Source organism: Neoarius graeffei, chromosome 1, assembly GCF_027579695.1.
Source record: "Neoarius graeffei isolate fNeoGra1 chromosome 1, fNeoGra1.pri, whole genome shotgun sequence".
In the NCBI taxonomy this organism is placed as follows: Eukaryota; Metazoa; Chordata; class Actinopteri; order Siluriformes; family Ariidae; genus Neoarius; species Neoarius graeffei.
This window is the reverse complement of record NC_083569.1, coordinates 98,299,817-98,326,217: the sequence shown is the minus strand read 5'-3', so window position 1 is coordinate 98,326,217 and position 26,401 is coordinate 98,299,817. Positions and strand designations below refer to the sequence as shown.

The 26,401-nt window shown below is 43.3% G+C and overlaps 1 protein-coding gene across 13 annotated transcripts in view; it reads left to right on the top strand.

The window, feature by feature from the left end:
* The window catches only part of LOC132875318 (adhesion G protein-coupled receptor L2-like), a 407,634-nt gene that overhangs the window by 234,325 nt on the left and 146,908 nt on the right, over positions 1 to 26,401 (top strand). For all 13 annotated transcript variants that reach the window (XR_009651878.1, XR_009651883.1, XM_060912544.1 and 10 more), the window contains 3 exons: positions 14,862 to 15,071; positions 15,419 to 15,639; positions 16,382 to 16,448. Coding sequence is in view for 11 of the 13 variants with exons in the window: in XM_060912544.1 (XP_060768527.1) it covers positions 14,862 to 15,071; positions 15,419 to 15,639; positions 16,382 to 16,448 (498 nt within the window). In the remaining 2 variants the exon portion in view is untranslated. The remainder of the gene's footprint in view (positions 1 to 14,861; positions 15,072 to 15,418; positions 15,640 to 16,381; positions 16,449 to 26,401) is intronic.

The window sequence follows — 26,401 nt, the reverse complement described above, 5'->3', positions numbered from 1 at the left end:
CCATCCCAATTCTTTCGAACGGGGTCTCGATTAATGGTAGGGGGCGCAAGGGCGCTCTTGGAATGGCCACTGGATTTACTAACTGGCATTCGCGGCACGCCGGACACCACTTACGGACGTCGCAGCGAATCCCCGGCCAATAGAATCGGGCCATTATCCGGGCGAGTGTCTTATCCTGCCCGAGGTGTCCAGCCATGGGATTAAAGTGAGCCGCCTGGAATACCAATTCCCAGCGGCTCTTTGGAATTAACAACTGGGTGACCCGCTCTTTCGTCTGAGTGTCCTGCGTCACTCGGTATAACCTATCCTTCAAAATAGAAAAATAGGGGAAGGGCGGGGTGGCGTTCGGCGGGAGCATTTGACCATCGATTACTCTCACTTGGTCAAACGCGTGTCGCAGAGTCTCGTCTCGCGATTGTTCCAGTGGGAAATCCGCGAGGGATTCCCCAATAGAAAGAGGAGGGGCCGGGGGCTCCTCACTCTGTCGCGGAGATGACGTAGACGGCTCTGCGACCGCCGCTCCAGCCAAAGCGACACCGGGACCCTCCCCTATCAACCGGCAGGACCCACTCTTTACTAGGCGTGCCATCAAACCCCGAAATCCCGGCCAATCAGTCCCCAAGATCAAAGAGTGGGTAAGGCGAGGATTAACCGCCGCCTTCACTATTGATTTTTCCCCTCTGAAATATATGTGGACCGACACCAACGGGTAGCTGTGAATATCCCCGTGCACACACAACACCTTCACCCCTTGTGCTCCCCCCAATGCCTCGTCTTGCACCAGGCTTTGGCGGATTGAGATCTGATTGCAGCCTGAATCCACCAACGCCTGATATGTAGCCCCTTGTACACTTACCGGTATGCGATACGCTCCGGCCCGATCGAGGGCAGCCTCTGGCGCGTCGGGGATCCGCACCACCGCCCCCACCTCCATCGCTGCATACTGTTGCTGCAGGTGGCCCGGTTCCCCGCAGCGCCAGCAAACCGGCCCAGGCCTTCCCTCTGCAGCTGTGTTCTGAGGCTCACTCACCTGAGGGGGGGGGAGACAGACACAGAAGGGAGAAACGGGAGGGCACCACGGGTGCGGCGGGCCGGCTGGGGTGGAGCCGGCCCCCGCCTCCGTGGTGGGGGAATGGGGCGAGGACGAGACACGGGAGGAGGAGGGAGAGAAAGAGAGAGAGGAGAGGAGAGAGAAGACGATGTCGGTGGTTGTCCTGCCGCCGGAACAGCCGCCAGATGATCCTCCGCCAGTCCCACGGCCTGATCCAGCGACGCCGGGCGGTGGCACTGGACCCACTCCGCGGTTCCGGCTGGTAAGCGGGCGATGAACTGTTCCAGCACCACCTGGTCGATGATTCCCTCGGTGTCGCGATCTTCGGCCCTCAGCCACCGCCAGCAGGCGTCCCGGAGCTGCTGGCTGAACGCAAACGGGCTGCCGACTTCCTCCATTCGCAGCGCGCGGAAGCGCTGGCGCTGCTGCTCCGGCGTGCGCCCCACGCGCTGGAGGACAGCCCGGCAAAGGTCGGCGTAGGCCAGCCGGCGATCGGCGGGGAGCTGTAGTGCAGCCAGCTGCGCCTCTCCCGTCAGGAGGGGGAGGAGGCGCGCTGCGCGCTGCTCCACCGGCCACCCCGAGGCTTCTGCGACCTGCTCGAACAACGTGATGAAAGCCTCGGAGTCGTCCTGCGGGCCCATCTTAGTTAAGGTGAGGGGAGACGGGCCCGCGGCCGGGGCGCTGGTGGACCCCGCCGACGTGAGGAGACGCCGGAACGCCTCTCGATCTTCCTGTTGAGCCAGCACCAGGGCTTCGAAGCGGCGCTCCTGCTCCTTCCGGAGCGTGACGAGTGCCTGGTGCTGGCTCTGCTGAGCCGTGGCGAGGGCGTGGACCAAGTCCACGAACGGGGAGGATTCCATGGGGCTGCAGGACTGAGGCTCCACCTTGTCCCAGGTTTCGGCACCACTGTAGCGCGAATAGCGTGTGGGTGGAGCACAGAGGACGGCAGGACAGAGATCAAGGTTTTTCAGATGGCTTTATTGCCGAACTTTTCAGTCTAACAATGTTTACACTAAGCAGGCAGCGACACACACACTGTCGGCTCTGCCGGGGAAGAAGCTCCCTTCCGCTCTCCCTTTCCCTCCTTAAGTAGGGCGGTTTACTGGGGAGAACACACAAAACACAGGTTAATGACACCCAGGTGAAGCGATTCTGCCACTTACCTTCCCCAACTCCGCCCTCCTGTCACAGACCGGTGCTTGACCACGCCCCCGCTGCCACAAACATATATGTATGAGGATCACATGGTCCAAAATAGGCCTCCTTAACCAATGAGATCAAATATTTTTTTCTTAATAACTTTTCTATTTTCAAGATATTTACGTGAAAATTGGCAGGCAAGTAAATGGTTGTATACTTAATACAAACTTTGAAAAAGTAGTAAAAAAACAAAAGCTGCAAATTAGTATTTAATTAGCATTAGTCAAGTCAACTTTATTTTCAAATATGCTATACGTGCTCGACATACAGCACAGATGAAATATCAGTCCTCTCTGACCCACGGTGCAAACAGGCAATGCAATAAATAAAAATAGAATAATTGAAAAAAAAACAATATAAACAGTATAAACACTCTAGATATTAACTAGACTAAACACTCACACACACACACAAATTGGTACAAATAACCAAACAGTCAAGGGCACTTGAGGTATACAACCCCTGGCAAAAAGTATGGAATCACCAGTCTTGGATGAGCACTCATTCACACGTTTTATTCTGTAGAACAAACTCAGATCACAAACATGATACAATAATAAAGTCATTCCAAAGTGCACCTTCTTGGCCTTCAGAAACACTAAAATAAATGAAGAAAAAGCATTGTGGAAGTCGGTAAATGTTACTTTTATAGACCAAGCACAGGGAAAAAAAATATGGAATCACTCAATTCTGAGGAAAAAAATATGGAATCATGAAAAACAGACAAAAGAACATTCAAAACACATCACTAGTACTTAGTTGCACCACCTCTGGCTTTTATAACGGCTTGCAGTCTCTTAGGCATGGACTTGATGAGTGACAAACAGTATTCTTCATCAATCTGGTGCCAACTCTCTTTGATTGCAGTTGCCAGATCAGCTTTGCAGGCCGGAGCCTTGTCGTGACCATTTTTTTCAATTTCCACCACAAGTTTTCTATTGGGTTGAGATCTGGACTATTTGCAGGCCATGACATTGACTGGACGTGTCTTTCACCAAGGAATGCTTTCACAGTTTTTGCTCTATGGCACGATGCATTGTCATCTTGGAAAATTATTTCATCATATCTTTGTCATCATATTTCATATATCTTTTCAATTGAAGGGATAAGAAAACTGTCCAAAATGTCAATGTAAACCTGTGCATTTATTGAAGAAGTAACCACAGCCATCTCCCCAGTGCCTTTGCCTGACATGCAGCCCCATATCATCAAGGATTGTGGAAATTTGGATGTTTTCTTCAGGCAGTCCTCTTCATAAATCTCACTGGAACGGCACCAAACAAAAGTTCCAGCATCATCACCTTGTCCAATGCAGATTCGTGATTCATCACTGAAGATAACTTTCATCCAGTCATCCACAGTCCATGATTGCTTCTCCTTAGCCCATTGTAGTCTTGTTCTTTTCTGTTTAGGTGTCAATGATGGTTTTCTTTTAGTTTTCCTATATGAAAATCCCATTTCCTTTAGGCGATTTCTCACGGTTCGGTCACATACTTGTACATTGACTCCAGCTTCCTCCCATTTATGCTTCATTTGTTTTGTTGTACTTTTTCGGTTTTCCAGACATATGGCCTTAAGTTTTTTGCCTTGACGCTTTGATGTCTTCCTTGGTCTACCAGTACGCTTGGCTTTAAAAACCTTCCCATGCTGTTTGTACTTGGTCCATATCTTAGATACAGCTGACTGTGAACAGCCCACATCTTTGGCAACCATGCGTGAAGAGTTACCTTCTTTAAGAAGTTTGACAATCCTCTCTTTTGTTTCAAGAGACATCTCTCTTGTTGAAGCCATGATTCTTGCCAATCCACTTGATCCAGCAGCCCTCCAAGGTGTGATAACTGCGCTGTTTCTAACTGCAGACTAACGAGCAGATCTAATCTGAGGCAGGTGTCAATTTAGGGAAAGGAAATTGACTGGGTGAGTCCTTATTTTCTACCTGAAAATTGAGTGATTCCATATTTTTTTCCCTGTGCTTGGTCTATAAAAGTAACATTTGGTGACTGTCACAATGTATTTTCTTCGTTTATTTTAGTGTTTCTGAAGGCCAAGAAGTTGCACTTTGGAATGACTTTATTATTGTATCATGTTTGTGATCTCAGTTTGTTCTACAGAATAAAACGTCTGAATGAGTGCTCATCCAAGACTGGTGATTCCATACTTTTTTGCCAGGGGTTGTAGCAGGTAAACATGAAACATGAAATAAGCAGTATAAACAAACCAGCAGCTGTTAAGGTGAGGTAGTGCGGAATAGTGCAAATGGGCGAGGTAAAGTGAGATGTGCGGTCCCTGAGTTCAGTGTGTTAATGAACGATGAGATGTATGTATATGTGTGTGTGTGTGTTAGCCTAGTAAACTAGACCCACCCGCCTAGCGTCCAAAAATATTTTTTGCCTGCGAGTGGGTCTAGCCTCGCACCATATAAACAAAAACACCCCGGGCATCAAATCGTGCCCGCCAATCACAACGCAAGGTTTTTGTTTGGTTTCTTTGGGCGGGCTTTTGCAGGAGTGACGACAAAGCTGCGCGACGCTGGAGAAAGCGCAACAGGAAAGATGGCTACGGCTAGTGAACAGCGCGCGTTTGACTCCGCTTTGGAATCAGTTTTAGAAGAATTAGACTTGGAGTTTTTGTTGAAACATGAGCAGGAAGAGGCTCTCCGCTCATTCCTTTTCAAGAAGGACGTTTTCGCTGTTTTGCCGACCGGCTATGGCAAAAGTCTGATCTACCAGCTGGCTCCGCTCGTAGCCAAAAGGACGGGGCTAGTTTGTGCAGTACGAAGAATTAATAAACAGCTTTGAAACATTACTTTTTGATTGTTTCTTATTTTCCCGTTATTTTAAATTTAAGGGAAATTATTTCACCAAACACCACTAAATAAAAACTCTCAAAAACAGTTTAAGCAAACCCTTGAAAAACACTTGAAAAAAATAAGTGTATGTTAAGTATGTGGTACAGACTCCAAACGTGTGGTCATTATCTCCAAACTTCTTAATATCTAGAACCTGTTTATTAATTAATACGCATTTTGAAAAATTATTTATTTCAAGGCCTCCCCCACTGCTTTCTGTCGCTCTGACTACGTCACAGTCACTGTTGCGCTGATTGGTCAGAGCGTTGGCCTATACGCACAGAGACAGTTTGAAAGACAGCGGTTTGTTCCTCCTACACCCTTCAGAAATGTCTACGGATCGAGGCCAGACTAAATATTCACATTTAGTCTGGCTTGCCAGGCTATGTGTGTGTTGGGGGGGGAACTGTGAGGATGACATGTCAGATGCTGAAGGGGTGTGTGCTAATTAACACACACTTATTAGCATTAATTATGCTAATAAGGTAAACAGGTTAAATCGGTACACTCTCTTCTTCAAGGTTTCGCCAAATGGCTTTATTTGTGCAATAGAAAGCTGATCTTAACCCCTTCAGTGGCCTTGGACGAGTCACGTACGTCATGAAATCTTTTACTGCTGTGCCTTATGACGTACGCTACTCGTCATAAACACCTCCTTTTATGTACCTTACATGGCACGTTACTTTTACTTCACAGTGGTGCGTTACCGCGAGTTGGCCTAGTGGTTAGCGTGTCCGCCTCTTGATCGCGAGTTCTATTCACGGTCGGGTCATACCAAAGACCATCATAAAAATGGTACCCAGTTATTTGGTGTACATTGTGTTTTCAAGTATTAGTAATTCATGTTTACGGACAGGTTCTCATTGACAAGACCCATTGTCTTGTTTTTTTGGATGTTTTTGAAGTTGTTTTTGATTACTAAAGTTATTTTTACTCTACAACAGTGATTTTTCTATACAAATATTAAAAATATAAAGTTCTGAACAAGCGAGAGAAAAATTATCAAAATATCCCAATTTTGACCGATATGCCCGGCACATTACAATTAATTATGAGTGGCAGCCAAGGGGCTACCTCTCATTTACACATCACAAAGAAGGAGAAATCAATGTATCAGTGCATAAATAAGCATTAAATGTCATTCACATCTACCATTTTATATCAAAATAAAAAAATAGGTACCCTATGTGTACACGTGGCTACTGCTTATAAATAAAATAGTTTTCTGATCCCATGTCCATACAGTAAATATCGCATATATACATGTTATCAGTTCTACTCGCCTCATCTCTTGCAAGCATCACCAAGCTTTGTTTACGGTGTTTTGTTCCAAATACAGCGCTGTGAACTAGATCCATTTTCAAAACAGTAAGAAAGCAAAACTTGTTCATGAATTGTCCTCGAAGCGTTATTTAGTACTAATGAGCACATTTTGCTTCACAAGTGTAGTGTAAAGACTCTAAAATAAAAAATAAAATTAAAAAATGAAAGCGAATAGCAGAAGTTTGATATCGGCTTCTCGATCTATCTGCCAAAAAGCTCAAAAAAACTTACAAAACCTTTCATTTGACCTTTCAGAAGGACCAAACAAAAAGCTGTGATAATCAAAAGGTCAATTTTCTGAAAATAAACACCACTTACTTGACATCGAATCAGCAGCCTTGGCGAATTTCGTTTATCTTTTTATCTGCTGATTATCTTCCTATACTACAAAGTTATAACGAGGTTTCTCTGATTTCGTTTCTGGTTCTGATTGGTTCCGAAGTTTATCAAGAAGTAGAACGGGTAATCGAACTTGATCAGGATAAGTGCTGATTGGTTACGAAGTTTCGCTATTGTTACACTCATTCTTACAACACGATGACATGGCGGCTTCGCCACTCGTTCTTGTGTACCTTTGATAACGGGAGATCAACTGTTCGTATCGTGAGATCACGAGTCGCCATTCTGTTGATTGTAATGCTTATGTGTATGCGCATGCACAGTGCACTATTGTTCCACTCATTCTTACATTCTTACAACACAATGACATAGTAGCTACTGCCTTGCTTCGCCTCTATGAGGCAGTAGCCACAAAAAGTAATAAAAGAATATTTCTAATACCCTCTTTGTCTTCTGTAGGCCTTTGTATTTCTAAGTCAGGCCTACTAGTGTTTATATGAAAGAATATATATATGTTATTTACCAGCTGGGAGGTCCGTATGGTGAAATACTGTGACCGAGGTCTTGAAAGTAGTGAGCGAGGCCCTCTGGGCCGAAGTCAGTATTCCAAGGCCGAGGTCATGGTATTTCACCATACGGACCGACCTTAAGCTGGTAAATAATATATATATTTTTTTCTTTACCAAATTCTAACAGAAAACGAGAGCGCCCGAAAGGGAAAACTGAGCCGAGCCGCCATTTTGAATCCTCATTCACGGCTGTAATGCAAATTGGTTCCTCCTCGGTATACAAGTGCACTTCCATGGCAGGAAAAAACTACATTTTGCCGCCTATGTAGTCCCCTATTTATACAAATAGGAGTCATTCAGGATTCAGCCATGTTTTTGCTCCGCGTTAGCAACAGTTAGAGGTTTTTAGCTTTCTCCTGAAATGTTTTCTTTTATTTCTTCTTCCTCAGGTTAGTAAAACTCGCTTTCGCTGTGAACACTGTCGTTATCGCTATCCATGATGTAAAATTAATGCTATTCTCCTGAGAAATGCGAAAATAAATGTTGACAAAAAAATGCTGCTATGTTTGTTGTTGTTGTGAACGAGCGAGTCGCCAGAGGTCCGTAACCAGGGTCCGTAACTGGGGTCCGTATCGTAGGATATGGACCCACTCGCCAGCCAATCAGAGCGCGGGATTTGATGGAAACCAGACCGCGAAAAAATAAAAATGATTATTTTGATTAATATTCACAGCTTTCAAGGCGAACCTCAAAAAATAACTGTGTGATTCACATCCAGTAAACAATTCATATTAATTGAATTGAAAGTGACATTCGTGTTTCTGACTTCTGTTTTTTTTAAATCTCATTCCAACCACTAAGATCTCAATATTTTTCATCAAAACAACTACAGTTATATTCTAAAATAGTTAGTTATTTACATGAATCAGTTTGCTTTGAAAAAATAAGTAGGCAAAGCTATGAAAACTCACTTCAAATTCGCCCGTGAATCATAACATCGAAACTAGCAGACGGAAAATTTTGCTGAATCCTTCATCAGAAACAGTGAGAGCTGTTTTAGAGAGCATCCCTATAAAAGTGATGTGATTGAGATTCATGAGTAATCCAGTCGGAAACTGATCAGGAGAGAGAACGAGAGAGAGAGAACCTGACCGCGGCAGTTTCCCGACGTCACGCGAGCAGAGTTTTTATTCTGTTGTACCAACTTCAACCTGCCGTTCCTCCCAAAGTACTGAACAGATCTTAACCAGATACATTTCTTTGGAAAGCAGAGATTATAAGTTTTTTAATAATAGTATTCACGATAGAAAATATTCAAGTGTTAAGCAATGACAGGTTGGGAAACTTAGATGAGCGTCTGCATGGACAATTTTCACAGCACGGCCAGCGAGCGTCTGATACGCCTATCAAAAGTGAAAAATATTTCACGTTCATTTGCTATGCCATCATTAGCTATGCTATTGTTCTGGCTACTGAGTAATTTTACAGTTAATGCAAGACACAAATAAGGAATTAGTATCTCAGTGTCTTAACAAGAAGGGTAATTTTAAAGCTCGCTAGAAACTAACTAACTAACTAACTAAATAAATAAATAAATAAATAAATAAATAAATAAAAGTTGATAGCAATGTAAACTACTTTAGCAAACCAGCAAGGTAAATAATGTCGTATTAACAGACTAGACTAGCAAACTAGCATGAATTACATTTACGGGCTGTTTCACAATCAGGGTGTACTTTTCAGGCCCGCAATAATCCAAAAATCAAACCCAAAATGACCTTTTGAGATGGAAATGAACTGCGCAGAATTTCACAGCTCCAGGTCACATACTGGGCGTGGTACTTGTGAACTGACCACCTTTCTTATAGTCCGCAAGAGTAAGGGATACAAAGTGGAAAAACTGTTGAAATGGACGTGATTTTAAGTACAAATTTTCAAAGACATACTGTGCAGCGATTCTTGTACACAGTGGTCACTGTAATAACAACTGAAGTGGAGACGATCCTCGTGATTTTCCCGAGAGGACACTTTTTGACAGTCACACGTTTCAACCACATGTGAAGTTCTGCTGCAAATGTGTCTCACATCTGTTTCAAGTCCTGTTTTTTTACTGTGCAACAACAGATTCGTCTGCTTCAGAAGAGACAAATATGCTCTTTAAAACGTCTTTTACAACCTCATCAGATGGTGAGTGTTTTCATATGGTGAGGGGACATTTTTTGACGGACAAAGGATCCTGTCAGAGGCATTTAGTTTACAAAAACAAAGTAACTTCCACTTAAATATATCTTTCCATTATGAATGTAAGTACACGTCCCAAAGTAAAACCTAGTTAGTGCTAAAAAAAAAAAGAAAAAAGGTTAGATTTAACCAGTAAAATCTAAATGGGATAATTAAAGTAGAATTAAATGAGGTCAAAACTGAGCTTGGATTTGACTCCTACAAATATATCTATAAGAACTTTTATAAGAGACATTATTGCTGTAGGTAGGGCTGATGTGTCCCTGTAAAATAAGCTATAAGAAACTCTAGCATACACTCACCGGCCACGTTAATAGGATCTTTTTCAAGGAAGGCCTTCCTCCTTTAAGCAAGACAATGCCAAACCGCTTTCTGCACATGTTAAAACTGCATAGCTCTGTAGTAAAAGAGTCCAGGTGCTAAACTGGCCTGCCTGCAGTCCAGACCAGTCACTCACTGAAAACTTTTGGTGCATTATGAAGCGCAAAATATGACAAACTGTTGAGCAACTGAAATTGTATATCAGGCAAAATTGGACAACATTTCACTTTTAAAACTACAGCACTTGGTCTCCTCAGTTCCCAAACGTTTACAGTGTTGTTAAAAGTAGAGGTGATGCAACACAGTGGTAAACACGCCCTTGTCCCAACTTTTTTGAAACATCAAATTCAAAATGAGCATATATTTTTCAAAAAACAATAAAATTTCTCAGTTTCAACATTTGATATGTTGTCTTTGTACTATTTTCAATGAAATCTATGGTTTATATGATTTGTAAGTCTTCACGTTCTGTTTTTATTTATGTTTTACACATCGTCCCAGCTTTTTTGTAATTGGGGTTGTAATTCTTAGCTAGCTTAAATAAAGGTAGTGAGGTAAATAATTTAATGTTATGTTTGATAGATAACAAGGTTAACTCGGTTAGCAAGCAGAATAATTCATGTAGCTAGCAAGCAATGTTAACTAGACTAAAAAAGATAATGTAATGCAATCTCAAAATATGGATGATAAACTTGTTAGTGTTAATTAATATTGTTTATCTGACTAATCACATGTCACACTACAAATAGATATATGATACAACTGGAAAGGTTAACTATATTACTGAAGAAGGGTTTCCCCTCTTGTTGATGGACAGGAGATAAATGTGCTTGTGGGCAGATTGCCATATCAACAACCTACTGAGTCACTTATCTACCGGACATTGATGAATAAAAACACCGATAACCCGGGCACATAATCGGCTTGTGCAGAGCACCTGAGCTACTGATTCATTCACCCCTGCTGTCTAATGTCTGTGAGTCATCGATGTTAGTAATAGTCAGGGTTTAAAATCCCTGCTAGCACTTTTATAAAGGCCATCCCTGGGATATAAAAGATAGTCTTTTTAATGGATTGTGCTATATGCTTCAGCAACACTTGGATATCAAGATATTACTTGCTTATGGTGGTCCTTTGAAGTAGAAGAAGACATTTCCAGTCAGTTTCTTCCGGACGGTTCTTTTTGGCGTTCATGAGAACATTGATGGCTGAGGAGCTCTATTCTCACCACAAACAAAAAGCAATGCCATTGTGCTGATCTTGGTCTTGCCTCAAACGTCTTCCTTACACAATCTTGTTGTTTCCTCTTCACTCCTTCTTCCACTTTCTGCATCCAGAGACCTCTGTCTTTGGCAAGTTCTTGTGCATTACAGACTAGGATCCTGCGTTTCTTGAGCGCATACTTCAGATGATCGTGATAGGGTTTCTTGGGACCACCAGGGGATGGCTTCCATTTTGTAACTCGCCATACCTAAGGACAAACGTAGGTAGATGATGTCCGAACCACTGAAACTGTCTCTTAAGGAGAAAGGCTTCCATACTACGTGAAGCACAGTGGTGTAAAATCTCAGTATGGTGGACATGGTCAGACCAGGAAAGGCCAAGAATTTTCTGAAGACCTCCAAAGGCCTCCAGAGCCTTGATATGTCGGCTGTAGATGGTCCATGATTATGACCCATACAAGAGTTTTGAGAGACAGACAGCATGATACGCTTGATCTTTTGTCTTGGTCCAGAGGTTTTTGTTTCAGAACACTCTAGATCTCAAGCAACCAAATGCTAAGGAGGCAAGTCGAATTTGATATAATATAATGTCACTATCACAGAAACATCCATCTATTATCCATAGCCACTTATCCTGTGCAGGGTCGCGGGCAAACTGGAACCTATCCCAGCTGACTATGGGCGAGAGGCGGGGTACACCCTGGACAAGTTGCAAGTTCATCGCAGGGCTGACACATAGAGACAAACAACCATTCACACTCACATTCACACCTACGGTCAATTTAGAGCCACCAGTTAACCTAACCTGCATGTCTTTGGACTGTGGGGGAAACCGGAGCACCCAGAGGAAACCCACAGGGAGAACATGCAAACTCCACACAGAAAGGCTCCTGTCGACCACCATGCTTGAACCCAGAACCTTCTTGCTGTGAGGTGACAACTACACCACTGTGCCGCCTTCATAGAAACACGTATATATTACGAACATATTAGTTGATTGGACGTGCATTTTCCAAAAGTTTGAGTTTCTCTACTTTTATGTCTTACAGAAGTAATTTTTGTCGATTTTAAACTGTTTTATGTTTTAGAACGAGAAATATCGTGGTACATATGTTTGAAACAAAGGAAATGTCTTTATGTATCCTGATATCAGGGGGAAACCATCAGGGCCTTCTAGGAGTTCAGAGAAACCCAAACATATCAGCATTTCAAATGTTATTTAATTTCTTTCATCATTTCATTATAATTATTCTCTTCTAATTCTAATTTGGCCTCATTTTCTATCTTCAGAAAAAAAAAAATATATATATATATATATATATATATATATATATCTCGGCACGGTGGTGTAGTGGTTAGTGCTGTCGCCTCACAGCAAGAAGGTCCGGGTTCGAGCCCCGTGGCCGGCGAGGGCCTTTCTGTATGGAGTTTGCATGTTCTCCCCGTGTCCGCGTGGGTTTCCTCTGGGTGCTCCGGTTTCCCCCACAGTCCAAAGACATGCAGGTTAGGTTAACTGGTGACTCTAAATTGACCGTAGGTGTGAGTGTGAATGGTTGTCTGTGTCTATGTGTCAGCCCTGTGATGACCTGGCGACTTGTCCAGGGTGTACCCCGCCTTTCGCCCGTAGTCAGCTGGGATAGGCTCCAGCTTGCCTGCGACCCTGTAGGACGGGATAAAGCGGCTACAGATAATGAGATGAGATGAGAAACGAAAGTGTTCGTGTCCTGAAAACATTAAAATCAAGTTATCCAATGAGATTTTTGTTTTGTTTGTTGTCTAGAGACTGAGAAGAATTTAGAGCTGCTCACTCATTGGTTAGGACTTCATTGCCGGGACAGAAGGTCATGTATGTTTATGTAGGAAGTGACAGATGAATTAACCAGTCAGATTTTGAGTTATAGTGGGAGGGACCAAAAATTTATCACCCGAGACCTCCTTGAAGGCCAACGTGAGCTTAACCCCGAGTCGGCGCCGTTAGCGCAGCAGTGAAGTCACCGTCCAGCCGGTGTAGCGTTCATCAGTAGTGTTAGCGAATGCTAATAAAGCAGTCAAGCCAGCGCTATCTATCGAGAGCAGGTAGCACAGGCTAACAACCGAGAAACTAAGATTTCTGTCTCCAGACTTTTCTTCCAGTATTTTTCACTCAGACTTAAGTATTCATTTCCCTGTGTAATTTACTGAGTTACTTTTAAAATCAACATCGACAGCTACACACAGCGGAGCGACCTGGCAGCCTGCCACTAATCCCTTGCAAAATCCTTTGCCCTGTTGATTTTTTGGTGTCTGGCTAAGTTTTGGCTGAGCTCAAGTCCCAGCTCGATGAGTAACAGTTCACTACTGCCTGATATAATAGCTTTGCTGTATCAGATCAAGTCTGTGAACTTAAAGAAAGCATTAGTGGTAATGTTTGCTAGAGTTAACTAAACTAGCAAGCAAAATAATTTTGTTAAATATCTCGGAAAGTTCACCAGGTTAGCAAGGTAGCTTGGCAAAGTTAGTGGTAAAATAGCAAGGCAGTAAAGAGAGCTAAGGTTAACAAGGAAAATAAATCCATGGCTATAAATAAAGTCGCATCTCTTCGTGTATCTATATCTCGATTGAATTCTGATGTGGGTGTGGCCTAAATGTGGTCTTTGAATTCTGGCCCTGATAGTTTCTCAACCTCAGCTACATCGCAAAACTTTGTAATCGAGCTCAAATTGTGTGTGTTTTGTTTGCACACCATATTGATAACCCCGCTCCGAAGAAGGGGGTATACTGGTTTTTTACCTCTGTCCGTCCGTCCGTATCTCCGTATTTCCGTCTGTCCGAAACACCCTTTTTCTCAGCAGCCACAAATCATAGCCACTTGGTACTTGGTACTGAGCTTCAGCTTGGGGTTCTATACCATGTATACTGTTTTCAGGTCTGTTGCACATCGACTTCCTGTTTACTGACTGTATGTATTTATAAAACATAGACCATGGATTTACAAAATTTTCATGACACTTTTCTCAGTAACTACAAATCACAACTGCTTGATATTTGGTACCGAGCTTCAGCTTGGGGTTCTGTACCATGTATACCATTTTCAGATCTGTCGCACATCGACTTCCTGTTTACCGACTGAATGTATTTACGAAACATATAGTGTGGATTTACAAAATTTTCTTGACACTTTTCTCAGCAACTACAAATCACAACTGCTTGATGTTTGGTACCGAGCTTCAGCTTGGGGTTCTGTACCATGTATACCATTTTCAGGTCTGTCGCACATCGACTTCCTGTTTACCGACTGAATGTATTTACGAAACATATAGCGTGGATTTACAAAATTTTCGTGACATTTTTCTCAGCAACTACAAATCACAACTGCTTGATATTTGGTACTGAGCTTCAGCTTGGGGTTCTGTACTATGTGTACCGTTTTCACGTCTGTCGCACATCGACTTCCTGTTTACCGACTGAATGTATTTACGAAACATATAGGGTGGATTTTGACGCTATTTCAAGAAGCAAAATGCTATTTCAAAATGAGTTTCCCAGGATGCTATTTGAAATCCCTGGGGAGAACACGGCTCTTTACTTACTTGTTTCAGGGTTCATTATTTGTTGAAGTCAGCATTCATAATAATCAGTCTCCTATTCCTTCGATTGCTTACAGTCTGATATAAGCGAGGGCGGGGGGATACGTAAGTGAGCAGTAGCTCACAGTTGATCTTGTTTCTAATGAATTGAGTTTCTGAAAATATAAACAATCTAGTCGCCTAATTTAAAGCACGGTGAAGAAAGCACTAGTAGTGATGTTTGCTGGTTTGGTTTTGCAGGGCGATGGAAGTGTCCACGATTTTCTTCTGAGCGTTATCACGCGCATGGGCATGGCCGTGTCCCTCGTCTGCCTGGCCATCAGCATCTTCACCTTCTGCTTCTTCCGTGGCCTGCAGAGCGACCGCAACACCATCCACAAGAACCTGTGCATCAACCTCTTCATCGCCGAGCTCTTCTTCCTCGTGGGATTCAACATGACCGAACCTCCGGTATGCAAAACCTCCATCCTCATGAACGTGGTGAGATCTTTTCAAACACTGATGCAAAAAGTAAAAAGACAAAAAACACACGCACACAAAAAATTACGAGTTGCTTGGGAAAGATAATCAGAACGTTTATACACTGCAGTGAGAGAGTTGAGAAGGTCAAATCGTCACGGTCCAGGTCCATAATACGTGTTGTTAATCAAACTGAAAACAATTTCCAAACAGAAACTCACTTGGATGAATTGCTGTTATGTTTGAAACATCAGTCTCCATGGTAACCTCCTGTTGGTTCCTGTAAACATTATTCCCCTTGTCGTTTTTTTCTGTATATTCTCTTTGTCATCTCCCAGATCGTGTGCTCGGTTATAGCCGGGATTCTTCATTTCTTTTTCCTGGCTGCGTTTGCGTGGATGTGTCTGGAAGGCGTGCAGCTGTACGTCATGCTCGTCGAGGTCTTCGAGAGCGAGTTCTCGCGCCGGAAGTACTATTACGCAGCCGGGTACCTCTTCCCAGCCGTAGTGGTTGCCATTTCGGCGGCTATCGACTACAGGAGCTACGGGACCAAGAGAGTGTGAGTGACCTTTCCTTTCGCTTTAGTGTTCGCGTTCCCTCTCGGCCTAGTGTGTGTTTTGATCACGTAAATTTTTTATTATTTTTCTGATGCAACTGAAGTACATTCGAGCATAGATCCAGCTGGAGCCGCTTTTTTATTTTGTGTCATTTTTTATAAGGGCACTGGTGTAAAATCTGAGAAGATTTTTTTTTTCTTGTTGCACAAGACACACAGAGCATATTTTCCCATTCCATCCCAGGAAATTTCCATTCCGACACGAAGAACAAAGACGCAAACGGTGACCGTATAATGATTGCGCATGCCGACTCAGCTCCTTCGGAAAAGGCACCTGATTGAGATTTGGTTTTGCGTCTAAATTGCTTACTTGTTCGCCTGTTGTTTTTTTTCCCGAAAGAATCAATGAGATGCACGGTTTCTTGTCGTGCTGGATTCAAATACAGATGGCCTGCGTAATACGCACATAAATCATTCCCTGCACAGTGTGAATTCTTAATCAAAGTTGCATGGGCATACGTCGGGCTCGTTCCAGACTCATTTCAGACAAGCGGAGATGGGAGCGGGTTTCATCTCGTCACGCGTTCCGTTTGGGACTCTGATCACACTCTGGCCGCTCGCTGATTATCAAACCGTCTTTTTTTTTTGTCGTTTTTTTTATTCAGGTAAATTGTCGCAAAATCGTCATATGGTGCTTGAATTGCATCAGTAACAGCAGTTTTGTTTTGCATCTATTGTTTTGCAGCTGTTGGCTGAGAGTTGATAACCACTTCATCTGGAGCTTCATCGGCCCCGTCGTCTTCATTATAATGGTGAGTGTTTCGAGCTGCGGAGCGCCATATGTGGCCTCCGAGCACTTTCTGTGTACGGGATTTATAACCGTTCTACTGTCCAAACCTAAATATTTGCTGAAGTAATCCGTGAATTAGATAACTTCTCTTGTTTGGGCTTCATCTTAGGAGAGAAGAATCCGTGTTTTGTTGCCAAGATACACAATCGTGTCATGTAAAATGAATGCAGGGGACTTAATTGGATTCTAAACAGCATACGGTTACATGTAGGCAGATTTATTTAACTAGGGAGAGAACTGTATACACACACACGTTTATCTCACTATCCTTGTGAGGACTTTCCACTTGCATAATTATTATTGTAGCCGATAAATGTTTTGGTTCGAAAGCAGTTTTCCTGATGGGGATGAGCCAAATGTCACCACAAGATCAATACTATCGGATGGTCCGATCCTTACGAGGACATTTGGTCCCGATCATGATATAAACACACACACACAGACACAGCTTTGACTTCCAAAACGCATTTTCCTTACAGAATGAAATCTTTTGGTTCCTTGTGGAGAACAAAAGGTCAAAACAGCCAGCTGTTTCTATCCTTAGAATAGAACAGAATAGACTTTTGTCATCATTGCACAGTGGGGTACAACGAAATTGTTGGAGCTCTTCTCAAGACACTGTACAGAAACAAATAATAGAATAAAAACAATAATAAAGTTAAAAAAAAACCCAGTATATAAAATGCGGCATTTTAAGTGTGTTAAAATTTTCTAAATAAAGTTCTTAAAATAGTGCAAGAGTCCTTGAAGCAGGTGAAGGTGTGTGTGGGGGGGGAGGGGGGGGGTGTACGTGTGCATGTATGCATGAGTGAATTGAATTAAATTGAATTAAATCTTTGTTGCGACATTTATGGGGACATTGTGGATACACACACAAGAGAACTTATATATATATATATATTCACATTCACTGGATATGAGCAATCGTGCTCTGATTGGCTACTCTACTACTAGGATATCAGCTCATATACCGTGAGTAGAGAAAAACAAAATGGTGGCGCGTGTTGCTGAACCAACAGAGGACGAAATAAAAACTCTACTCGAAAACCAAACCCCCAAAACTACAAAAAAAGGAACAAAATATGGACTGAAAGTATTTGATAGCAAGAACATATCTTTTTTTTTAATTTCTCAAGAATTATTATTATTATTATTATTATTATTATTATTATTATTATCGCATTTTTCACAAATTGCTCCTGTCATTTTGCCGGTTTGTTTACGTTCTAAGCGGAAATGATTTTGCTGGATGTTTTGGATAAAGTTTTTATTTCTCGAATTTGCAAAAAAATTAAAAGAAAAATGCTCCTTTTCTCAAAATCCAGTGAATGTGGATAGAATAAAACAGTTATTCCACTCAATCTGGTCGTACACGGCTTATATGCGCTTCGTCGGCTGTTAGCTCATGTATGACTCGATTTCATGGAAGAACTGTCAAGTCAAGTTTATTCGTATAGCGCTCATCTCATCTCATCTCATCTCATTATCTGTAGCTGCTTTATCCTGTTCTACAGGGTCGCAGGCAAGCTGGAGCCTATCCCAGCTGACTACGGGCGAAAGGCGGGGTACACCCTGGACAAGTCTCCAGGTCATCACAGGGCCCGTATAGCGCTTTTAATAATAAACATTGTCGCAAAGCAGCTTTACAGAATTTTAAAGACTTTAAACATAAGCTAATTTTATCCCTAATCTATCCCCAATGAGCAAGCCTGTGGCGACGGTGGCAAGGAAAAACTCCCTCAGACGACATGAGGAAGAAACCTCGAGAGGAACCAGACTCAAAAGGGAACCCATCCTCATTTGGGCAACAACAGACAACACGACTATAACATTAACAGTTTTAACATGAAGTCAGTTTCGTTGATGTTATAAACTCTTCATTGATGGAAACTTGAGTGCAAAACTGTTCATGACAACTGCAGTCCTAAAGTTAGCAAGTCAACTGCAGTCCTCAGCCATAAAAGCATTACTGTAAGCGTCCAGAGCGTCCTCCAGGTGTAACTTTCAACTGTCCTCATGGGGCCGTCCTCCACAAGAGCGATGCGATAAAACTCCAACCAGACACAGGGCACCAGATGCTCAGACCCAGTCATCACCAGATGCTCAGTCACCCAGTCAGAGATAATTGTTAATTATCTCATTACAGTGGCGCCTGTCAAGGGGTAGGATATACTGTATTGTGCCGCAAGAGAACAGTCAGTTCTTGAAGTTGATGTGTTGGAAGCAGGAAAAATGGGCAAGCGTAAGGATCTGAGTGACTTTAACAAATTGTGATGGCGAGATGACTGGGTCTGAGCATCTCCAAAATGGCACATCTTGTGGGGTGTTCCCGGTATGCAGGGGTTAGTACCGAACAAAAGTGGTCCAAGGATCCAAAGGACAACCGGTGAACTGGCGACAGGGTCATGGGTGTCAAAGGCTCACTGATTCACATGGGGCACGAAGGCTAGCCTATATGGTCCAATCCAGAAGAACAGAAAAGCTCCTATAGCACAAACTACTGGAAAAGTTAACGCTGGCTAAAACAGAAAGGTGTCAGCCTTCAACAGCCATGACCCAATATTTTATATAAAATGTTCAAGTGGGCGGCACGGTAGTGTAGTGGTTAGCGCTGTCACCTCACAGCAAGAAGGTCCGGGTTCGAGCCCCGTGGCCGGCGAGGGCCTTTCTGTGTGGAGTTTGCATGTTCTCCCCGTGTCCGCGTGGGTTTCCTCCGGGTGCTCCGGTTTCCCCCACAGTCCAAAGACATGCAGGTTAGGCTAACTGGTGACTCTAAATTGACCGTAGGTGTGAATGTGAGTGTGAATGGTTGTCTGTGTCTATGTGTCAGCCCTGTGATGATCTGGCGACTTGTCCAGGGTGTACCCCGCCTTTCACCCGTAGTCAGCTGGGATAGGCTCCAGCTTGCCTGCGACCCTGTACAACAGGATAAAGCGGCTAGAGATAATGAGATGAGATAATTAGTGCCTGAGAAGTTGTAGGGTGGCAATACTTTTGACATATAATATTGATTGGGGGGGGGGATAATCCAGTTTTCCTACAGCCGTTAACAGTCATTCCGTCAGCAGCCTCTCTGTTCTTCTCGTCATGCTTAGAGTTACAGCTTTATCTTTTGGCTGTTCCAAAGACTGACACTTCCAAAAAAATGTTACATAAAAATCTTATCGAAAACACCAACGAGATGCTTTTCATCACCACTTATATGTGGTGCATCTGTCTTACAAGCCCCCGTGTAAGCTGTGTAAAAACGTGTGCATTAACCACACGCCATACAGACACATCGCACGCCTTCTGACCAATCAGAGCGGAGAACCGAGCGGCGCCGTGTGTAGAAAGGACATGTAATGATTTAGAGGCAGAACAAAGGTGACTTCATGTGACTCTTAGTAGACTTCGTAGAAGTTGCCCGCAGGGATGGAGGGGAAGGAGTGAAATAGCGGACGGTGGGGAGGAAAAAAAGGCGGGGGGGATGACCTCATATCCTGAAAAAGGGGGGGGGGGTGGAGCTAACAGGAGGGAAGACATGGAGGCATTAGGAGAGCTGCAGAGCAAAGACTCGTGACAAGAGGAGTGTGTGTGTGAGAGAGAGACATGATTGTGTAGAGACGACCCAGCAGTGCTGGGGCATGTTCCTGTTTCTGCTGAGTGACACACACACACACACACACACACACACACACACACACACACACACACACACACGGCAAGACAAAACTCTCTAGGGTGCACAGATAATACAAAGAGCTGCATTTTCATTTATAGAAACAGTTTTCAGACGACCCCCCCCACCACACACACACACACACACACACACACACACACACACACACACACACGCAAACATATGCTCTTCAGGATGCATATAATCCAAAGTGCTCCTTCATTGCTCCAGTCGCATTTCCAGAAACTGATTTCACGCTCTCACACACACACACACACACACACACACACACACACACACACACACACGTAAACTGTCCTTGTGAGGACCTTCCCATAATGGAGGAATGAATAATTAGCGAATGAATACATACATGTCAACCTTTAGTTCCCCATGCCCTTACAAAATCTGTACTTTTCCCTTACAAACACCCATGAGCCCTGATACACGAGAGCAAAAAATCAATATCCAAAGCACCGACTGTTTTATTCCACATTATACACTCCTATTGTAATAGGCATATTTATCACACGGCATCAAGTTAAAGGGATCAAATAAGCATGTACTGAATAAAAATAAATTTTAGATCCCAGAGCAAACAACTGAATTAAAAAGGACGAGTCAAGTAAACAATTAGCCAGAGCTTTTTTTAATTTTATTTTTATTTTCTTTCTTTTTCAATTTTCATTTTATTTATTTATTTTTTTTTATGTGTGTTTGTGTAGTTTGATGTTTGTTTGAGTGCTTTGTCTGCGGGTGGTGGTGTAGCTCCGGACCTAGTTCTGGGTGTCGGTTCCCTCCAGGCCTTGGTTCGCTGTGGGTGATGCCTGAGCTCCCAGCTGTGGACTGCAGCGAGCTCGTTGCTCATTTAACATTCGTGGTTGTCCAGCGCTTTAACGCTTGGCGTGATGTTCCGAGCGATGTTGCTCGGTGGCGTCGCGGTGGCTGTGCAGGCGGTTTGGGACACACGAGCGCTCTGCGTGGCGGAGCTTCTGTGCTCGTTTTGTGGATCCACGGCGTGGTGTTCGAGCGATGTGGCTGACGGCATCACGGCGGCTGTGCTGGAGATGTGGGACTCGTTTTCATGCGCCTTTTGGTGGGACTGTGGCTGCTACACCACTGGAATTACATCTTGACCCCTACTTGGTGGACTTTTTACTTTTATTTTTTATTATTTATTTATTTATTTATTTATTTATTTATTTATTATTTTTTATTGTTATTATTCTTTCTTTGTCTATAATTGTAAAGCGTCCTTGGGTTTTTTGAAAGGCGCTATATAAATTGAACTTATTATTATTATTATTATTATTATTATTAATAATTACACTACCGTTGAAAAGTTTGGGGTCACTTTGAAATGTCCTTATTTTTGAAAGAAAAGCACTGTTCTTTTCAATGAAGATCACTTTAAACTAATCAGAAATCCACTCTATACATTGCTAATGTGGTAAATGACTATTCTAGCTGCAAATGTCTGGTTTTTGGTGCAATATCTCCATAGGTGTATAGAGGCCCATTTCCAGCAACTCTCACTCCAGTGTTCTAATGGTACAATGTGTTTGCTCATTGCCTCAGAAGGCTAATGGATGATTAGAAAACCCTTGTACAATCATGTTAGCACAGCTGAAAACAGTTGAGCTCTTTAGAGAAGCTATAAAACTGACCTTCCTTTGAGCAGATTGAGTTTCTGGAGCATCACATTTGTGGGGTCGATTAAATGCTCAAAATGGCCAGAAAAATGTCTTGACTATATTTTCTATTCATTTTACAACTTACGGTGGGAAATAAAAGTGTGACTTTTCATGGAAAACACAAAATTGTCTGGGTGACCCCAAACTTTTGAACGGTAGTGTACCTACTAAAGAGAACGACTGAACTATAAACTTCATTATTTAATACACATTGCATCAGTGATACCAGAATTATTGATGTAAATTTTGCAAATAAAATCTATCAATATTAAATCAATATTAAGTCAACTAAAGATGACCGAACCACATCAAGTCTATTATGTAAACAAGGATAAGTGAAAATATTCATAAATTACGAAGTTAAATTGAAAATCTTCCCAGTAAATTTATAACCAGAATTTAAATCTTGTTCCTTTTCGGAGTGTTCTTTGCTGTACAAAGATGTTGCAGATTCGGCACTAGCTATGATATCACTGCTTGGGTAGCAGTTGTAGCTCCTCATCACAGTTCATTTTAATTTGCAGTTAATGTGTCTGCAGCCATATTTTTTCTGTCCTCGGTATGAATTTTCCTAACCAATGAAAAAGCCCTCTCACTATCACCCCTTTTACACCAAATCAGTTCCAGGGCTGGTTCGGGGCCAGTGCTGGTGCTGGTTCACAACTCGTTCAACTTGCGAGCCAGCTGAGAACCAGTTTGCTTTTCCATAGCTCGCGGTGCTAAGGGAAGCCACATCATTACGTCGCTGTATACATCAGTTACGTTGCTGTATACGTCAGTTACGTCACTACGTTTGCATAAACCTTGGTGCGAATATCGAAGCAAAAACAACACAGAAGAAGCAGCAGCAGCAACAACAACAACAATAATAATAATGGATGACTTTGCGTTTGTACAGCTGCTGCTTCTTGTCGCTTAAAAACAGCGATCTTTCACGGTCTTGTTATTGTTGTCGGTCTTAACAACTCCGCCCCCCCGCTGACGTAAGCGGTTCTTTCCTCTGGCCCAGCAGAGAGTTGGTGCTAGCCTGGAACCGGTTTTTCTGGCCCCAGAGCCAGTTCTTTGTCAGTGGAAACAGAAAACCCGGTTCCAAACTAAGCACTGGCCCCGAACCAGCCCTGGAACTGCTTTGGTGGAAAAGGGGCATATCTGCATTGCGATGTGCGAGGCACAGCAAAGCAGTAAAAAGTTGTTTCAGCATTGGAACCCTGGCAACACCCAGAGCAGTTTTTACATCGAAGACCTTTCCCCAGTATACATCTATTGGTACTTTTTTGCCATCATTTGCCCTGCATGGCACAACATCTGGCATAAGCTGAAAGTCCTCCCACTCCTCCTTCAACTGCTCCAGGTCAAAGCCAAAAGAGGGAGTTAAATTGACAACACCACTATAGTCCAGGTCATCCTTTTTAGATGGCTCTAACACTGCAAGATTGACCAACAGTTTATCCATCATCTTCCTGGCAGCAGCCTCATAAAATCCTCTGACAGAGCAGAAGACGACCTGGACAGTTTGTGCATCCAGGTCTTCCTCTAGCTCCACCAGGCAAGATCTGACTGCAGGCCTTACCACCAGCTTGTCATCGGACTGCTGCAGCTCCTGGTTGCCCACATCAAATTCCCTAAGGTTCCTGCAGGACTTGACAAGAACTTCACAGCAAACTTCCATAGAAGCCTGTCCATCTCGGGGAGGAGACTGCCAACCATGCAATCCTCCCCTTGAAAAAGGATGTTAAACTGATTGAGCACTGGCATAATGTACTGCAGGAACAACAGAATAAACTCAGTCAGAGGTTCCTGTAGCCTGTCATCTATCGACTTGACTTTGCCCGGTTTCTCAACATCTTTATGACTGGCAAAGTTGCTTCGCAAGGCCGGCAGTTGGCTCAGCAGGCGGTTGCAGACTTTCTCTAGGGACAGCCAACGGGTAGGACCATGGTTCAAGATCTGCTGCTCCTCTACGTAGAATTCAATGGAGAATAATTAATTGAGGAAAAGCTGGAAGGCTACCACAAGAGAATCTCAAAGACTCCTTATGTTTTAGTGATACGATAGGTCTGTTAGCTAACCTCTGTAAACTGCTGAAATTCTTTGAAGTCCTGAATGCGCTTTGAACTGTGGTGGAAAAAGTAGAACACATCCACCAGAAGGTCATCTACTTTAAATGGCAGCACCTTCACACCAGCCTTCACACAAAGATTTGCCAAGTGGCAAATGCAGCCAATGCTGAAACAGAAATAGCAGTAGAATAAGTACAGTACTGGAGTACTATTTTATATATATATATGTATGTTATTTACCAGCTGGGAGGTCCATATGGTGAAATACTGTGACCCTCTGGGCCGAGGTCAGTATTCAAGGCCGAGGTCACGGTATTTCACCATACAGACCGACCTTAAGCTGGTAAATAATATATTTTTTTCTTTACCAAATTCTAACAGAAAACGAGAGCGCCCGAAAGGGAAAACCGAGCCGAGCTGCCATTTTGAATCCTCATTCACAGCTGTAATGTAAATGGCTTCCTCCTCGGTATACAAGTGCACTTCCATGGCAGGAAAAAAACTACATTTGCCGCCTATGTAGTCCCCTATTTATACAAATAGGAGTCATTCAGGATTCAGCCATGTTTTTGCTCGGCGTTAGCAAGTTACAGGTTTTTCGCTTTCTCCTGAAATGTTTTCTTTTATTTCTTCTTCCTCAGGGGAGTAAAACTCGCTTTTGCTGTGAACACTGTCGTTATCGCTATCCATGCTGTAAAATTAATGCTATGCTCCCGAGAAATGCGAAAATAAATGTTGACAAAAATTGCTACGGTACAATGTTTGTTGTTGTTGTGAACGAGCGAGTCGCCAGAGGTCCGTAACTGGGGTCCGTATCGTAGGATACGGACCCGCTCGCCAGCCAATTAGAGCGCAGGATTTGATGGAAAAAGTCTTAGGACTTTTGCTTGGAGCCTGGTCAAAACAGAATCTTTCCTGCCAATCATGGTGTTGCATGGTGTGCTCATTTTGTAATTATAAGTTACAAAGGTGGGCGGCACAGTGGTGTAGTGGTTAGCGCTGTCGCCTCACAGCAAGAAGGTCCGGGTTCGAGCCCCGTGGCCGGCGAGGGCCTTTCTGTGTGGAGTTTGCATGTTCTCCCCGTGTCCGCGTGGGTTTCCTCCGGGTGCTCCGGTTTCCCCCACAGTCCAATGACATGCAGGTTAGGTTAACTGGTGACTCTAAATTGAGCGTAGGTGTGAATGTGAGTGTGAATGGTTGTCTGTGTCTATGTGTCAGCCCTGTGATGACCTGGCGACTTGTCCAGGGTGTACCCCGCCTTTCGCCCGTAGTCAGCTGGGATAGGCTCCAGCTTGCCTGCGACCCTGTTGAACAGGATAAAGCGGCTACAGATAATGAGATGAGATGAAGTTACAAAGGTATTTATAATGTTATACATATTGCTACACACTTCCAGTCTAGATTGTTAAACAGGTATACAGATTCAGCAAACTGGCACACCGTTTTATAATTTAAAGAATAAATTCTTACCTCATGAAGCTGTCAACAGCTTCAAATATCGCTGAAGCTTTACCAGAAGTAAATCCAGCATTCTGTTTTTTACACAAACATCTTCAAAAATGCATGCCAGCATGACCAAGCGCTTGGTGCTCGTTGCTCTCATCTATCATAAGGCTAAACGGCTGCTGGCACATTTTTTCGACGACAGGATTTGTACGTATAAGCAGGGGCTAAACTTCCTTTGATGACCATGGTCGTTTTCATTCGTTTCCATGCAAAATCCTGGGTGAACAACAAATGAATGAAAGGTTAGGTCTACGTACGGTACATAACTGGCAAGTAGAGATTATTTTCCTGGTCAATAAAAGAAAATCAGAGCACGGCAAACATGTAGATGGTGTGAAATTGCTTCCATCCCCTACTACATATTTAAGAGGCAGGTTACCAACAGCCGTTACCACCATTACTCTTCATTCACTACTCTTCCAGTTTACTGACTACTGATGGTAGTAACGAGTGTTGGTCATCTGTGTCTACATATCCTCCTGGGAACCAAGAAAAAATGTGTCTCTCAATTTCTCTTTTGTTGTGATTTCCTTACTAGGTAGGGTTACAAAAAACAACTTACAATTTAGATTTAAAAAAAAAAAAGGACGCACTCTTTGCAAGACACCAGGATTCAAGTGAACAGCTTGAAAGAGTAAGGTGGGGTTTACATTAGACCGTATCAGCGGATCATCAGATTAACGTTTTTAAAACGATTAGTGTGCACACAGCAACACCAATACACGATTCGCGTGCACACAGCAACGCCAATACACGGATACGCTCGGCTCCGCAGGCATCCTGCGCTCCAAATCACTCCGCCCTGAACAGCGAGTGCCCTCTGGAGGGTGCGCACTCCGGCCCTGCGCAGCTCACAGAGCGCGCGAGTATAGCGCACGAGCAGTGATTCGGGACTGAGCCGCTGTGTGTGTGATCCCAGCGCATATCACTTACCACTTGCAAGTGGAAGGATGGCAAGCCTAAAGACAATCATAACTACACAATGGGCAGTATT